General features: G+C 52.2%; 2 protein-coding genes across 3 annotated transcripts in view; one reads left to right on the top strand and one right to left on the bottom strand.

The window, feature by feature from the left end:
- LOC134936617 (DNA polymerase beta-like) overlaps nucleotides 1-7,474 on the bottom strand; it is a 76,039-nt gene extending 68,565 nt beyond the window's left edge. Inside the window, exon 1 of one of the 2 annotated variants that reach the window (XM_063931738.1) lies at nucleotides 7,233-7,474. In XM_063931738.1, the coding sequence (XP_063787808.1) occupies nucleotides 7,233-7,293 (61 nt within the window). In that variant the 5' untranslated portion in view covers nucleotides 7,294-7,474. The remainder of the gene's footprint in view (nucleotides 1-7,232) is intronic. The other variant, XM_063931739.1, reaches the window with a different exon arrangement.
- A 688-nt stretch (nucleotides 7,475-8,162) lies between these two features.
- Nucleotides 8,163-8,670, top strand: LOC134934968 (histone H2B 1.1-like). The gene has a single exon (XM_063930288.1). The coding sequence runs from the start codon at nucleotides 8,230-8,232 to the stop codon at nucleotides 8,608-8,610; it is 381 nt and encodes a 126-aa protein (XP_063786358.1). The 5' UTR covers nucleotides 8,163-8,229; the 3' UTR covers nucleotides 8,611-8,670.
- The last annotated feature ends 7,923 nt before the right edge of the window (nucleotides 8,671-16,593 follow it).

Raw genomic sequence — 16,593 nt, 5'->3', positions numbered from 1 at the left:
GTAGCCACTGGCACCACAATAGGTTGGTTGATATGAAAAGCCGACACAACCTTTGGAAGGAACTGCTGACGTGTCTGGAGCTCAGCTCTATCTTCATGGAAGATTAAGTAGGGACCTTTACAAGACAAAGCCCCCAACTCCGACACACGTCTAGCAGAAACTAAGGTCAACAAAGTGACAGCCTTCCAAGTGAGAAACTTGACCTCAACCTCCTGTAGAGGCTCGAACCAATCCGATTGGAGGAACTGTAACACCACATTAAGATCACAGGGTGCCGTAGGCGGCACAAAGGGAGGCTAGATGTGCAGAACCCCTTTCAAGAAAGTCTGAACCTCAGGGAGGGAAGCCAGTTGTTTCTGGCAGAATATGGATAAGGCCGAAATCTGGACCTTTATGGATCCCAAACTCAGTCCCATATCCACACCTGCTTGCAGGAAGAGGAGAAACCGTCCCAGTTGAAACTCCACTGTAGGAAACTTCTTGGATTCACTCCAAGATACATACTTTTTCCAAATGCGATAGTAATGTTTAGATATTACTCCTTTCCTAGCCTGTCTCAGGGTGGGAAGAACCTTGCTCGGAATGCCCTTCTGAGCTAAGATCTGGCGTTCAACCTCCATGCCGTCAAACGTAGCCATGGTAAGTCGTGATAAGCGAATGGCCCCTGCTGCAGAAGGTCCTCCCGAAGAGGAAGAGGCCTCGGGTCTTCCAGCAGAAGATCCAGAAGATCCGCGTACCAAGCCCTTCTTGGCCAGTCCGGAGCAATGAGGATTGCCCGAACTCTTGTTCTCTTTACGAGTTTTAGAATCCTTGGAATGATTGGAAGTGGAGGAAACACGTACACTGACTGGAACACCCACGGAGTTACCAGGGCGTCCACCGCCACTGCTTGCGAGTCTCTTGACCTGGAACAGTACCTCCGAAGTTTCTTGTTGAGATGGGAGGCCATCATATCCATTTGAGGTACACTTCAAAGATTTGTCACCTCCGTATGGAGGCCCCACTCTCCTGGATGGAGATCGTGTCTGCTAAGGAAGTCCGCTTCCCAGTTGTCCACTCCCAGAATAAAGATCGCTGACAGCGCCAACACGTGCCTTTCTGCCCAGAGGAGGATTCTTTTTACCTCTGACATAGCAGCTCTGCTCTTCGTTCCGCCCTGTTGGTTTATATAGGTCACCGTCGTTACATTGTCCGACTGCACCTGAATGGCCCGATCTTGTAGAAGATGTGCCACTTGTAGAAGACCGTTGTACACGGCCCTTAGTTCCAGAATGTTGATTGGAAGAATGGGTTCCAGACTGGACCACCTTCCTTGGAGGGTTTCCCCTTGGGTGACTGCGTCCCAACCTCTGAGACTTGCCTCCGTGGTTAGAAGGATCCAGTTCTGAATCACGAACCTGCGGCCCTCTAGGTGAGGCAATTGTAGCCACCACATGAGTGAAATCCTGGCTTTTGGCGACAGACGTATCCTCTGGTGCATGTGAAGATGAGATCCCGTGCATGAAATCTTCCATACTGAAGAGCCTCATAGGAGGCAACCGTCTTCCCAAGAAGGCGAATGCACTGATGAACCGATACCCGGGAAGGCTTCAAGACATCCCGGACCACAGTTTGGATCACCAACGCTTTCTCCACCGGTAGAAATACCCTCTGCACTTCCGTGTTGAGGATCATCCCCAGGAAAGAATCTCCTTGTCGGCTCCAAAAGTGACTTGGGAAGATTCAGGATCCATCCATGTTCCCTGAGCAGTCGATTCGTGAGAGCAATGGACTGTAACAACCTCTCCCTGGAAGATGCATTTATAAGCAGATCGTCCAGATAAGGAATTATATTCACCCCCTGCCTGTGGAGGTAGAATCATCATCTCTGCCATTACCTTGGTGAATACCCTCGGTGGCGTAGAGAGGCCGAACGGCAGTGCCTGGAACGGATAGTGACAGTCCAACAGCACAAATATGATAAGCCTGGTGTGGTGGCCAAATCGGAATGTGGAGGTACGCATCTTTGATGTCTAAGGACACCAGAAACTCTCCCCCCACCAGCCCTGAGATCACCGCTCTCAGAGACTCCATTTTGAACTTGAATTCCCTCAGATAAGGGTTTAGCGACTTCAGGTTCAAAATTGGCCTGACCGAACCCTCCTGTTTCGGTACCACAAATAGGTTTGAATAGTAACCCTGGTTTACCAGATGAGGTGGAACTGGAACAATTACATCTGACCATTCTAATTTTTGAATGGCTACATGAAGGATAGCCCTTTCTGTCAGCAAAGCTGGAAAGCCTGATTTGAAGAACCTGTCGGTGGGAGCTCTTGAAACTCCAGTTTGTACCCCTGGGACCCAATATGCTGTACCCAGGGATCCAGACCGGACGACACCCAGACGTGACTGAAACGTCTGAGCCTCGGTCCCAAATGCCTGTTCCCCAGGCAGGGAGGTCCACTGTCATGCTGAGGATTTTGAGGACACAGAGGCAGGCTTCTGGTCTTGGGAACCTGCAGGTGCCGGTTTTTTTAATTTTGCTCGCCCATCTCTGAAGAAAGTGGTAGGAGTCTTGGACTTTTTAGCTTTTGCAGACCGAAAGGATAGAGGACATAGAAAAAGGTTTCTTCATCGTCTGAGAGGCTGAGGGAAGAAAGGTTGACTTACCAGCGGTTGCCGTGGAAATCCACGCATCCAATGCTTCCCCCAAATAGAGCCTGACATGTGAAGGGTAGGTTCTCCACACTTCTCCTGGATTCCGCGTCTGTAGATCATTGGCGTAGCCAGAGTCCCCTGCGTACTGAGACAGCCATGGACGATGTCCTTGCATTCAGATTACCCAGGTCCTTCATGGCCTCCACCATGAAACCCGCCGAATCCTGTATGTTACGTAAAAACAATTCAATGTCGCTTCTATCCATAGAATCTAAATCCTCTAGTAATGTGCCTCACCACTTTACTATGGCTTTAGAAATCCATGCACAGGCAATAGTGGGTCTTAACGCCACTCCTGAAGCAGTGTATATGGATTTACAAGAGTAGTTTCAATCTTGCGGTCTGCCGGTTCTTTCAAAGCGGTAGACCCAGTGACAGGTAAAACCACCTTTTCAGACAGTCGAGATACAGAAGCGTATAGTATAGGTGGGTTTTCACACTTTTTCCTATCATCCTCGGGGAAAGGAAAAGCGACAAGAACCCTCTTTGGGATCTCAAATTTTTTTCTCTGGATTTTCCCAGGATTTTTCAAATAATGCGTTTAATTCCTTAGACGTAGGGAAGCTTTCTTATTGTCCGTAAAGTAAGCCTCCTCTACCTGTTCAGGTGGTTTGTCAGTAACGTGTAACACATTCCTAATAGCCTCAATCATGAGTTGCACCCATCTTGCCAGGGAAGCCTCACCCCCCCCCCCCCCCCGCATATCCGAATCACCCTCTGCCGTGCCAGAGACGGTGTCCGTGTCGTCTGGCACAATCTGAGCAAGCACACATTTCTTGGATACACAAGGGGATTTTGAGGTAGTGGGGACAGAACCAGACAAAACCTCCATAGATTGTTTTGAAATCTGTGATTCAGTCTCATAATGCGCAATCCTAGTAGAAATCTGGGATATCATTCCCTTAATAGAAGCTACCCACTGGGGCTCAGATTCGGAAGGCTGAAACAAAATATTACATTCCTGTTTACATGGAATGGATTCCTCTGGAGAAGATACATATTCTGCCACACAAGAAACAGAGTCCCTGGACATGGTTATGTGAGAAAGTTGCATACATACACACACACCCACACACACACACAAAAGTGTCAGACACAGTTTCCCCCCAAGTACCTTCAGAGAAACACAGAGCTTGGAGCCAGCACACACAGCGCCTCAGTAGGCAGTTATAGAATAATTGCCTGGCGCTGACTGTGTACCCTTAATAGAACTACACAGTTAATAGACAGTCCACCCCCCCCTCCCCCACCCTCCCCTTCTACAACCCCCTTGGTACAGCACAGGATAGCTGGAGTCGTGGAGGGTCAGCGCTCCCTGTCAGCGTCTCAGAGTGTGGAACTGCAGGGAGAAAATGGCGCTGGTGAGCTGCTGGGTCCGCTCTGAGGAGAAGCTCCGCCCCCAAACATGGCGCGTCTTCCCACACTTTGAATATTTATACTGGCCTGAGGTAATGACGTTAGCAGTATTACCGAAGCCCCTGATAGCTAGAGTGACCAGTTGTAAGGGTATTGCGCTGGCCCAGGGCGCCCCTCACAGCACCACATCTGTACTGCTGAGCCTTCCGGAGTGCAGTGTTAGTACTGCGCTCCAACCCTGTAGCCACCATGCACACCGGCTCCCCGCTTGTCGGGTCGCCGGTGACACACTCACCACCTCGATCTTCTGGCTCTGTTAGGGGGTGGCGGCATGCTGCGGGAGTGAGCGGTCGCTTCGGGGGCTAACGATCATTACCCTCAGGAGCTCAGTGTCCTGTCAGCAGAGATAGTGGCCATTAACCTCAGAGGGTTGGACACTACTACCCCCCCTAAGTCCCACGAAGCAGGGAGGCTGTTGCCAGCAGCCTACCTGTGCCTAATTACTCTTAAAAATAAAATAAAACCAAAGAAGCTCTAGGAGCTCCCCTAGATCTGGCCGGCTCCTCCGGGCACATTTTCTGATTCTGGTAGGAGGGGCATAGAGGGAGGAGCCAGCCCACACTATTAAAGTCTTAAAGTGCCATTGGCTCCTGGTGGACCCGTCTATACCCCATGGTACTGATATGGACCCCAGCATCCTCTAGGACAGGGGTGGGGAACCTCCGGCCCGCGTTTGGTCCGGCCCACCAGCTTGTGTCAGTGAGACACGCTGCCGCTCAGTCCGGCGGCAGCGTGTCTCAGCTGTCAGAACAGGGAGGAGAGCGCGGCTGTTGGGTGGGAGCGGCGGCGTGTAGTACTTCAAACCAGCCGCCGGTCCGTAAGCCAATCAGAGCTCGCGGACCAGCAGCCAATCAGGAGCTCGCGGCTGCCTGTCCGCGAGCTCTGATTGGCTCTCGAACCTGCGGCTGGTTTCAAGTCCTACACGCCGCCGCCCAACATATCCGCGCTCTCCTCCGTGTCCCGCCGAAAGGAGCACGGTAAGAAGCACGGAGGGGAGAGGGGAGGGCATCTGTATACCTGGCACTGTGGAGGCATTTGTATACCTGGCACTGTGAGGGGCATTTGTATACCTGGCACTGTGGGGGGCATTTGTATACCTGGCACTGTGGGGGGCATTTGTATACCTGGCACTGTGGGGGGCATCTGTATACCTGGCACTGTGGGGGCATCTGTATACCTGGCACTGTGGGGGCATCTGTATACCTGGCACTGTGGGGGCATCTGTATACCTGGCACTGTGAGGGGCATTTGTATACCTGGAACTGTGGGGGCATCTGTATACCAGGCACTGTGAGGGGCATTTGTATACCTGGCACTGTGGGGGCATCTGTATACCTGGCACTGTGGAGGCATCTGTATACCTGGCACTGTGGGGGCATCTGTATACCTGGCACTGTGGAGGCATCTGTATACCTGGCACTGTGGGGGGCATCTGTATACCTGGCACTGTGGGGGGCATCTGTATACCTGGCACTGTGGGGGGCATCTGTATACCTGGCACTGTGGGGGCATCTGTATACCTGGCACTGTGAGGGGCATTTGTATACCTGGCACTGTGAGGGGCATTTGTATACCTGGCACTGTGAGGGGCATTTGTATATCTGGCACTGTGAGGGGCATTTGTATACCTGGCACTGTGGGGGGCATTTGTATACCTGGCACTGTGGGGGCAATTGTGGATCTGGCACCGCACTATTGGGGGCATATGTGTATCACATCCAATTTTAACTGGCCACACCAATTTTTTTGGCACAGTACCTCTAAGGGGCAGACCTACTGGGGGGCAGGGTAATTTTTTAAGTTGAGAATTTTTGTATGGCCCCCGAAGGATTTTATAAATATCCAAATGGCCCTCGGTAGAAAAAAGGTTCCCCACCCCTGCTCTAGGATGTAACATAAAAACACTTTATTTTCCTGTGATATGGACTATATAGTCCACATTGCACAGTGTGTATGCAGCTATAGGGTTGCTACATATAACTTATTCCGAGAGTCAGATTTGGGTTTTAAATGGTTATTCTTTTGGAGACATCTTTTTTCCAAACATATTTAAATGATAAAAATACATTATATATACACACAATAAAACTCTTGGGGGGTGATGTATCAAGCAGTGAAACGAAGTTTCTTCAGCTTCTACCTATCAACTCATAAAATGTCCATGATAAATGTTACCTCAATGCTAACTTGTCCACTCTTATCACGGCTGGATACACCAAGCCCTTTGTTTTGTATACAATGTGATATAAAAAATACTTCTCATAGATAGGCTTACCCATAACATCCCTTTAAACAGAGATACTACTGAATTACACAGTCTGTGGCTTATTAAAACCAGATGAGATGCAGACTTGATGTCAGCCAAACACAGAACCGGTGTAATTAATGGGACCCAGTTTAAAAGGATAGTATGGTAAGCCTCATACCCCTTTTCCAGTAGCTCAACAAACATGGGTAAATGCACGGGGGCGTGCATTTACCCGTGTTTTTTGCTAGTGGAAACGGCTCCCTCTGCAAAAATCCGGATCAAGTGATCCAGGAATCCTACCCGGTAAGCTGTGCGGTGTAAACGGAAGCTGTGTCGATGCGACACGGCTCCCGTTCACAGTGTATGGAAGGGCGGTGCTGGGAGATCATGTGATCTCCCAGCGCCACCAACTCTGTAATATGCCAGGTTGGCGAGTGCAGTGGGAAAGGGGGCTCTGAAGCGGGTCGCAGCCGAGTAGCACCCGTGTCAGGCTCCCGGCTGCGACCCGCATCACTAGTGGAAAAGGGGTATAACATTACAGCCATACCCGTGTTTGGGACACCTTACTCGAAATGAGTCCTTGGAAACTGCAGGTTTTTCTTTTTTTTTTAAATTGTCTGAATTCTCCAACATGTTTTCATCAATTAAAAAATGTTCATCTTTACCAAGAAAGGTAATGTGTATGCAGTGTGATCCCCAGCTATCATATAGGTGAAACTAGTACGTGTATAGACACATGTTAAGCATATTATGAGTGACAATGTACACTGAAGGTGGCTGCTGCAGTGTGTGAGTGTGTCACACGATCCATGTCATTTGGCTGCACAATGAATACACAATAATCACACCTGAACCTTCCCTTCTCTCTCACCTACGAGGAAGTCCGTTATCCCCTCATTCAGGCTTTCCTGCGGCGCTTTCCTCTTGCTCATGTTTAGGCCGGGTTAGTCCGCTCTCACCCTGTTGATGGTTTTCACTCGAGACCGCTGCTCCAAATCCACGTACAGGCCGCAGCGTGCAGCGTGCAGCGTGCAGCGCATAGCAGGAGTGCGCGTGCCTACGCGATGACGTACCGGAAGGCGCTGCGCACTGATTGGCTTCTCGTACGGTTGGTTCTATATCGGAGGGGCTAAAGGGACCTTGTGACGTATTGAGGGGAGGAGCTACGTCACCAGGGGGAGGAGCTACGGGCGAACAGGGTACCCGAAAAGTACCCTCGCGGGCTCGCTTCGCTCGCCACGCTTCGGGCACGGTGGCTCGCTCCGCTCCGCTTCGCTCACCACCTAATTACTAAAGGTAATAGTTGGTGGCGTGGATAGTAGAGGAACTATCCCGCTGGCCTAGTTCCTCCCCCTTGCGTCGTAACTCCTCCCCCTTACGGAAAAGGTCCCTTAGCCCACTTGATTCTAGCATCTACCCTTCTTTCGTACCGTCACCCATACACACGCCCCAGTCCTGTTGGAGAACTATAATAACGCCAGGAGGCAACCCCTGGCCGTATACACAGGGCCCTAATGTGTTTCCTCATATGAAAAATGGCTGCTGGTTATGTTGAGATCCATTCAAATAATAAATAGTTGGAAAATACAATAAATAAATTTTAAATAGGTGCTCATGCCGAAGTTGGCCACTAGGTGGCGGTGTTGCCTCATAAACTCGTCATGTACTGGGGGAGGGGATCTATGATGCCGCTCACAAAGATCACATGACACGTTTACCAATAGAAAAGCCTGAAGGAGTGAACGCCTCATTTGCATAGGCAATAAATATAGACGGTCTGTGCGCTGTGTGTCAATGGCAATTGGCAGTTTGCTTATTGTAACATCCCAATTTACTGTCTGCTCTGCAGAGAGAAGTAGTTGGTGAGAATGCCTGATCCAGCCAAGTCCGCTCCAGCGCCCAAGAAGGGCTCTAAAAAAGCCGTGACCAAGACCCAGAAGAAAGATGGAAAGAAGCGTAGGAAGAGCAGGAAGGAGAGTTACGCCATCTACGTGTACAAGGTGCTGAAGCAGGTGCACCCTGACACCGGCATCTCCTCCAAGGCTATGGGCATCATGAACTCCTTTGTCAATGACATCTTTGAGCGCATTGCGGGGGAAGCTTCCCGCCTGGCTCACTACAACAAGCGCTCCACCATCACCTCCCGGGAGATCCAGACCGCCGTACGCCTGCTGCTGCCGGGAGAGCTGGCCAAGCACGCCGTGTCCGAGGGCACCAAGGCCGTCACCAAGTACACCAGCGCCAAGTAGTCGTCCCACCCCTCCTTATCTTGATTCGCATCAACACAAAGGCTCTTCTAAGAGCCACCCACCTCCTCTCTAATCGGGCTGAAACTGCGGTGGCTATTATGTTATGTACTGCTTGCAAAGCTGCATTGTGCCTCCATTCCAGGAGCTGTAAATCGGGGTAATAGATAGGCATTATATAGCGGATGTCGCCGTTAGTGCTTAGAAAAAGCAATCCATAGAGCAGTGAGTGACCGTGTAGTTTCTGCAGAACTAGAGAATGATTGTGTCTCATTGAAATGTTACAAAGTATCATTAGATTGTAGCAATTGTGTTACTATCTCCCTGACTCCCTGCTGATCACAGATACTACAGGGTCGTTGGTCTCTCAAGATGCCCTGTGTAGTGTGCTATCAGAGCCGGCGCTACCCGCTCAGCAGAGCCTGCAATGCAGGGAGGCGCTGTGTTGGAGAGGCGCTCTCCCTGCTCTGCTGGCGTCCATGTGCGCTGTTGCCCTCCTCTACCCGCCTTCCTCCCACTGAAGAATGCCGCCGCGGACCTGCAGTATGCCCCTGAGAAAAAGTCTCCAGCAGTTGGAAGTGAGCCCGGTCCCCGGAGCTCAGGGAGCTGATGCTGTGTGTGGTCTCCCGAATGCAGATCACATGACTGGTGCTGAGCAGTCATGTGTCCAGGAAGTGTCAGCTCTACAGGGAGGGTGAGTCCTGCTGTCTATATACAGTACAGTAGGGGCACAGTGTATGTGTGTATGGAGGCACAGTATATGTGTGTATGAGGGCACAGTGTGTATGGTGGCACTGTGTGTGTGTATGGGGGCACAGTGTATGTGTGTGTTTATATGTATAAAATTGTTCTACTGTGTGGTGTACTTTAAATTGGGGGTACTATTGTATGGATACGCCCCTTCTTTGTGAGACCCCACCCCTTTGTGGCACGCATCTTCGGTGCGCACTGTCCCTTAAGTATGGGAGAGAGGGCGCAAATTTGTAGTTTGCAGGGAGGCGTTGGACACCCTAGCACTGGCCCTGGTGCTACTTTTACTGTATCATCGCACCTTAACACCAGGATGCAAACTCCGGTATCAGTGCAGTTATATCCAACCCAATCCATTATTAGACACCCGTTTCCGAGAGCTTGGTGATCATACAATGCTTGCTCAGGCACACATGCCTGCCTTGCTCCGCAGAATAACAGAGATACAGGGGCGGCTGAGCAGCAGTGTTCCGGATCGGGACTGGCTGCGTACAGCATCAGCGGCGCTCATTATGAGAGGGAGAGACCGAAGCGCAGAGCTGGCACGCAGACCGAGCCCGGGAGCCAGGCAACTTTTAGCCGTTACAGTGACTAGACAGGAGCGGCAAGGCATTGGGGTGATTTTGTTTTGTCCCGCCGAAATCTGGTCGACACTCATTGGTCCATTTTGAATATTCATCTTCCTATCTGAAGGCGGATGTGTGCGGGACATTTGCTGTTCCAATACACGCGTTATGTATTTGGGAAATATATCAGGTACATTGAAAAAATAAAGTCAAAACATTAAGGCATGTATTATGTCTGTTGTGCTCATGAGAGTTCGGCTTCATAACTATTATGGTAGCAGTTAAAAGATCAATGAATCACACGGGGATAAGATAATAGATATGTGATACTCTATAGCTAGAAATTAGCTTCTGCCCCTAATCTGATCGATAAACAGTAACTTTTTAAAAATGTTATCTTTTACTTATCTAACCTTTAATGACTCCATTCCAGGTATTGTATTGGAGTGGTTAGACGAGGCATTCCCAACCGGGGTCCTCAAGGCACACCAACAGTGCAGGTTTTAGTGATATCCAGGCTTCAGCACAGATGGTTAAATCAAAGTAACTGAGGTGCTAATTAAGTCACCTGTGTCCAAGCCTGGAAAACACTGGGTTAGACTATTAACTACTATTTTTTAGATATTTCAGGCTGTCCTACTTTTTCCACATGTCCACACATAAAGTTTAGTAGTACATATATATAATATACATTTGCTGTTTATTTATATATGCCAGGGATCGTCATTACTGATAGAAAACAAAAGGGTATGTCAATCAATCTCTGTTATCCGTGCAATTCATGGTAACACTGCAGCTTGAATCTCTTCTGAGTGCAGATGTATCTATAGTATGTGATAGTTCAATAATATTGTTGCAGCACAGTGATAGTAACAGTTTATATATCAGTCGTTAAAGAATTGACGTTATGGTTATTATGTTGTGACTACTCAAACACACATCACCCTGTAGCTGAAAGGATTGATTGATTGATTTATAGAACGCATATCAGGATTTCCTTGAACGTCTCGTAGCATATTATTTACATTATAATATGTGTACGAATATGCTTCTAAAACATTAATATGAAATATAGCAATTAAAAAAAAATCTATATACGGAACTCTACAGTGATTTAAACATTGTGATTGGCAGTACGGTAGCCTAATTGCTGAGGTGAACGTGTATCAAACAGCTCAGTGCAATGAATAACCAGAAATACATTAGAAATCCTAAACTGTGCTGCTGCAACATTTGGGGCGTGCCTGTGAAAGAAAGGAAAGGCAATACATGACTCCTCCTGCCAAGGTTCTCACAGTCACCCATCAGGTCCGCCTTCCCCTTAATAAAGGGCAGCTAAGTGAGGCGTTACTTATTCTCACTGATCGCAATTGTCATGGGCAAAGTGATTCACTGAACTGAGTTGAGACACATGACTCAGTTCAGTGAAGTGTCTCGAGTCAGTGTCTCGGCACATGAGTCATGACTCATTTGTACTGGAATGTGTTGCAGAGACTGCACATGAATCAGTGAGTTGCCAGTGCTGGCAGATCAGTGCTGGACTCATGGAGGGAGTTATTCAGCTGCAGTGATTGTGCAGTGTATCTGGGGGAGGCAGCTGCTTATGCACTGATTGTTAATAATATATTAACATTGATTCAGTGTTATGTTGATATATTAATAACCACTTATTGCATACTAGTTACAGAATATGCACATTACTTCTGGCTGAGGAGAGAAAGCTTAACAGCCATGAAACACATCATTCAGTCTGTAACTAAACCAAATAAAAACATTTTTTTTTACTTTGCATACTTTGCTAATTGGTTATTTTAGGTGGGCTTTTTCTTAGGTGGCCTTGTATTTATTATATTATCCACTATCTAGCCTCCAGGGAGTTTGCCACCCACAAGCACACTGAGCAGGATCAGTGAGCACTGAGCTGAGAGCCCTGTACCACAGGGGCTCCACCTCCTGCAGGCTTATGCTGCATGAATCAGATCCATCCACTGAGTCACTGAGTCTACACAGTGTACAACTGTCTCAATGTGGGAATGTGTCCTGTTTTACAGGACACATTCCAGCTGCAGCAGCCAGAGCGCCTGTGTCCCCTGCGGGACAATGTCTCTGACAGCGCGGGGACAGCTTGTCTGTCCCCAGCGCCTGTCAGTGTGTGGCGGCGGCGGGTGTCCGGTGCAGGGATTACCCTTTTCCCTGCACCGGACCAGAGACTGCGGGGGCATTTGAATGTTGGCACCCTCCGGGAGCCAATCACGGCTCCCGGAGTGGCAGCCAATAGGAGAGAGACGCGGCGAGCCAATCGGCGCTCGCCGCGTCATAGGCCCCGCCCCCGGCGTCTGACGTCAGACGCCGGGCGGGACGGAGCGAAGGAGGCCGCGCTGAAGAGCGACGAGGACAGAAGACACGGGCGGGAGCCGAAGAGGTTGCGCGCGCAGAAGAGCGCGAAGAAGGAGGAAGACGCCGCCGCAGAAAGGAGACGACGACGGCCGCGGGGAGAAGAGCTCCGGTGGCCGCTGAAGAGGCCGGAAGACGTCGGGCCCCAGGAAGGAGATGTCCAGCAGCGGCTGGACGCGGAGCAGCGGAGGCGACGCCGCTGGCCAAGACGGGTCAGCGGCAGAAGACGGTGTCGGAGGCCCTCGGGTTAGGTAAGGCCTCAGTGAGGCTATCCTCCCCTCTTCCTCCCTCGACCACCATGGACGGGCATTAGGCCCGCGGGCACAAGTCAGGCACTAGGCCTGTGGCGCAGTTAGGAGATTGGGGGTCATTTGTCTGATTAGGTGGTTTGGGCATTAGGCCCAAGCCACCCAACCCCTGCGGCACCAGATAGGCAGGCACTAGGCCTGGGGGGCACATGTTGGGCACTAGGCCCATGAGAATAGTCAGGCCACCGGCCTGTGGGCACAGTTAGGCGGGCATTAGGCCCGAGGGGCAGTTCAGGCAATAGGCCTGTTGGGACATTAGAGGGCGCTAGGCCCTAGCGTATTTTGGCCAGTAAGTACAGATAAGGTGACCCTGGGCACAAGGCCCAGGTCACCCAACGGGCAGCAAGTTAGGCGGGCGCTAGGCCCGTGGGTCGCGCCCAGAGATGGGAGGAGGAAACCAGGGAAATGGAGCGGAAGGCCTTGCTTGAAGTTAATTCGCAGGTGCCCATTTCCTCGGAGCCGGAACCAACGGGTGAAGATTCCCCAGTGACGTCAGACGCCGGGCGGGACGGAGCGAAGGAGGCCACGGCGAGGACAGAAGACACGGGCGGGAGCCGAAGAGGTTGCGCGCGCAGAAGAGCGCGAAGAAGGAGGAAGACGCCGCCGCAGAAAGGAGACGACGACGGCCGCGGGGAGAAGAGCTCCGGTGGCTGCTGAAGAGGCCGGAAGACGTCGGGTCCCAGGAAGGAGATGTCCAGCGGCGGCTGGACGCGGAGCAGCGGAGGCGACGCCGCTGGCCAGGACGGGTCAGCGGCAGAAGACGGTGTCGGAGGCCCTCGGGTTAGGTAAGGCCTCAGTGAGGCTATCCTCCCCTCTTCCTCCCTCGACCACCAGGGACGGGCATTAGGCCCGCGGGCACAAGTCAGGCACTAGGCCTGTGGCGCAGTTAGGAGATTGGGGGTCATTTGTCTGATTAGGTGGTTTGGGCATTAGGCCCAAGCCACCCAACCCCTGCGGCACCAGATAGGCAGGCACTAGGCCTGGGGGGCACATGTTGGGCACTAGGCCCATGAGAATAGTCAGGCCACCGGCCTGTGGGCACAGTTAGGCGGGCATTAGGCCCGAGGGGCAGTTCAGGCAATAGGCCTGTTGGGACATTAGAGGGCGCTAGGCCCTAGCGTATTTTGGCCAGTAAGTACAGATAAGGTGACCCTGGGCACAAGGCCCAGGTCACCCAACGGGCAGCAAGTTAGGCGGGCGCTAGGCCCGTGGGTGAAGTCAGGCCTCCGGCCTGTGTGCAGTTAGGGGGCGCCAGGCCCAGCGAAGCAGTGTTTTCCCCGAGGTGAGTAAAGGTGGCACTGGGCGTTAGGCTCAGGCCACCCTGAGAGTACGGTAGGTGGGTGAGCTGTGCGGTCCCCACTACTGGGTGTTCTGAGTCGGGTAGAAAAGGGACAGCACCGTTTTATGTTGTAACTCCGATAGTGTGATATATGTTGTTACCGTGCAGGGCAAAGTGTATGTGTTGTGTAAGTTGTGCATAGTTGTGTTGCACCACACCCACAGAGCTAGTTTGAGGGCTCCGCCGTTGTAGATAGTATAGGGTGTGACACTAGGTCAGAGTTAGGCCCTGCACGGCTGTTTCTCTTTGCCTCCTTACAGGGACCTGTAAGTGGAGAAGATCGGAGTGCAAGACTTGTGACGGTGAGTAGCATCCGTGTACGTCTGTCCCTTGTTTGTCCCCGAGCGCCGGAGTTAGGATTGCTCATGGACGTGAGAATCCCTTTCATCACACTACGTGCGAAAGCGCGAGTGTGTGAAAGCTGGGTAGCTGAGGCTTTGTGCCGGTGATGACCATTCACCCAGCCGGTGAAGGTCGCAGCCACCCCTGGGGTATCCCCTGTTCCACCGGAAGCAGGGTCGATACCCCCTTTAATGTAGACCATTCTCTCCTCAGCTCGGTCGACGGTCAGCTCCAAGAGGTAATCGCCGTGTCCGGATCCGCCTGAAGAATTCCAGGTCCGTTGAAGGTTCCGGTACCTGAAGGTGAGAGAGAGCGGCGCCTGGTGAGTACCGAGTCTACACCTGCACAGCAGCAGGCACCACCACACGCACCCGCAGGCCCCCGCACCTCTCACACTTGGCGTAGTCGGCAGGATCAAAGAGACCGGATCACGGACACGATGTGGAACGCCACCAAGAAGACCTCCCTGCGGACGGCTCCGGAGAAGACTCACCCCCGGACGTGTGCGGACCAGAGCGACTGGGTGACGGTGTCTGGGGCAGACATCCTGAAGATGGTGCAGCGGTCGGTCCAGCGTGAAAAAGAAGAGCGCCGGGAGAAGGGGCGCAAGAAGGCCGCTGTGACGCCCTGCAAGAAATGTCGGCAAACAGGGCACTTTGCCAGCGAGTGTACTTGGCGAGAGACGTCCCCAAAGAAGGTGGTCCAGGAAGCGGACCGAAGACGTCAGAAGGGCCAAGCGAAGGAGTCCTGGTGTTTGCTCTGCGGAAACTACGGGCATGAGCACAACAGTTGTCCCTGGGACGAAGAGTCGAGCGAAGACGAGGTTGATTCCCGGTGTGAAAAATGTGGAAATCCCCGACATCTGCTCCTGGAATGTCCATGGACTGAAGACAGGACGGACTACGAGGCCACGGTGAAGCAGATGACGGAGTCTCGTCAGCAGCTTTGGGACCGGGTGGCTGCAGAGCCTGTGTGTGCGCTCTGCGAGACGAGAGGACATGCGCTTCCCGATTGTCCGTGGAATGAAGACCGGATGATTGCGGATGGTCGCGCCCAGAGATGGGAGGAGGAAACCAGGGAAATGGAGCGGAAGGCCTTGCTTGAAGTTAATTCGCAGGTGCCCATTTCCTCGGAGCCGGAACCAACGGGTGAAGATTCCCCAGTGAAGGAGGCGGACCAGGAACCCGTCTTGGAGAAGGTGGCAGTGGCCCTCCCTTGTTGGAAGTGTCGGCGACCAGGACATGCGGCCAGTGAGTGCCCTTGGGAAGATGCCGAGGACCTACTCTGTCCCAAGAAAGTGACCCCAGTAAGGCAGAATCCTTTCCCGCATGAGGCGGAGGTGGACGACTGGGAGGTGAAGAGGCTCCGCTGCGAAGAAAAGTGTGAAGACCCAGTGACTGAGACGTCCGGAATCTCCCCGCGATGGAACCGTCCACGACCAGGACGTGCGGAACAGGAGTGTCCTGGGTACCAAGAAATGCCAGCGGAAGCAAAGGAGTACGCTGAGGAAGTAACGATGCCAGCGGAAGCGAAGGAGTACGCTGAGGAAGTAACGATGCCAGCGGAAGCGAAGGAGTACGCTGAGGAAGCAGAGGTGCCAGCGGAAGCGAAGAAGTACGCTGAGGAGGAAAGTAATACCCCAGTCCAGATATCGGAGGAGGACTCGGACTACGGTGAGCTGTCCGCCGACGAATCCCTCCCAGAACAGATGGAGGACGACTCTGGCGTCGGAAGCGCCGACGAGAGTGACTGGCAGGATCGGGTGGAGTCATGCTCCCAGTTGAATGCCCCCCGTAAAGAGGAGGAGATAGTCCTGGTGCAAGAATACCTGCCAGGAGTGCCGAAATGGACCGACGTACGGGGACAGGACTGTGATGCCGTGGGAGGACCCGTTCCAGAGGAAGACACAGGACCTTTGGAGATGCCCCACGAGGAAATTCTACATGTGGTGGCTGTTGCCCGGGAGGAAACGGATGCCCCGGAGGATTCCGCTGTTGGGTGGTGGTCGATACCACACCCGGAAGACAGGGACGAAGCCACAGACGATATCGGAGGCCAAGAGTGGGTGACTGTTGTCCCCGTGGAGGAAGATTCCCCTTGGTGGCCAGCGTCAAGCGACCGTGAGGAGATGCCACTCCCCCAGAGGATCCGCCGATGGAGGTCAGGCCGTAAGAGGAACCCGGAGCTGGAGGAGGAAGGATGTGGGGTCACAGCTGGTCCAGGCTGGGCCCCCGAATGCACCCTCGCCGTAAGGACCTTGGAATTCCCTGACCCGCGGACGATGGAC

This window comes from Pseudophryne corroboree, chromosome 6, assembly GCF_028390025.1.
Source record: "Pseudophryne corroboree isolate aPseCor3 chromosome 6, aPseCor3.hap2, whole genome shotgun sequence".
NCBI classification, from domain to species: domain Eukaryota; kingdom Metazoa; phylum Chordata; class Amphibia; order Anura; family Myobatrachidae; genus Pseudophryne; species Pseudophryne corroboree.
This window is presented reverse-complemented; position numbering and strand designations above follow the sequence as displayed.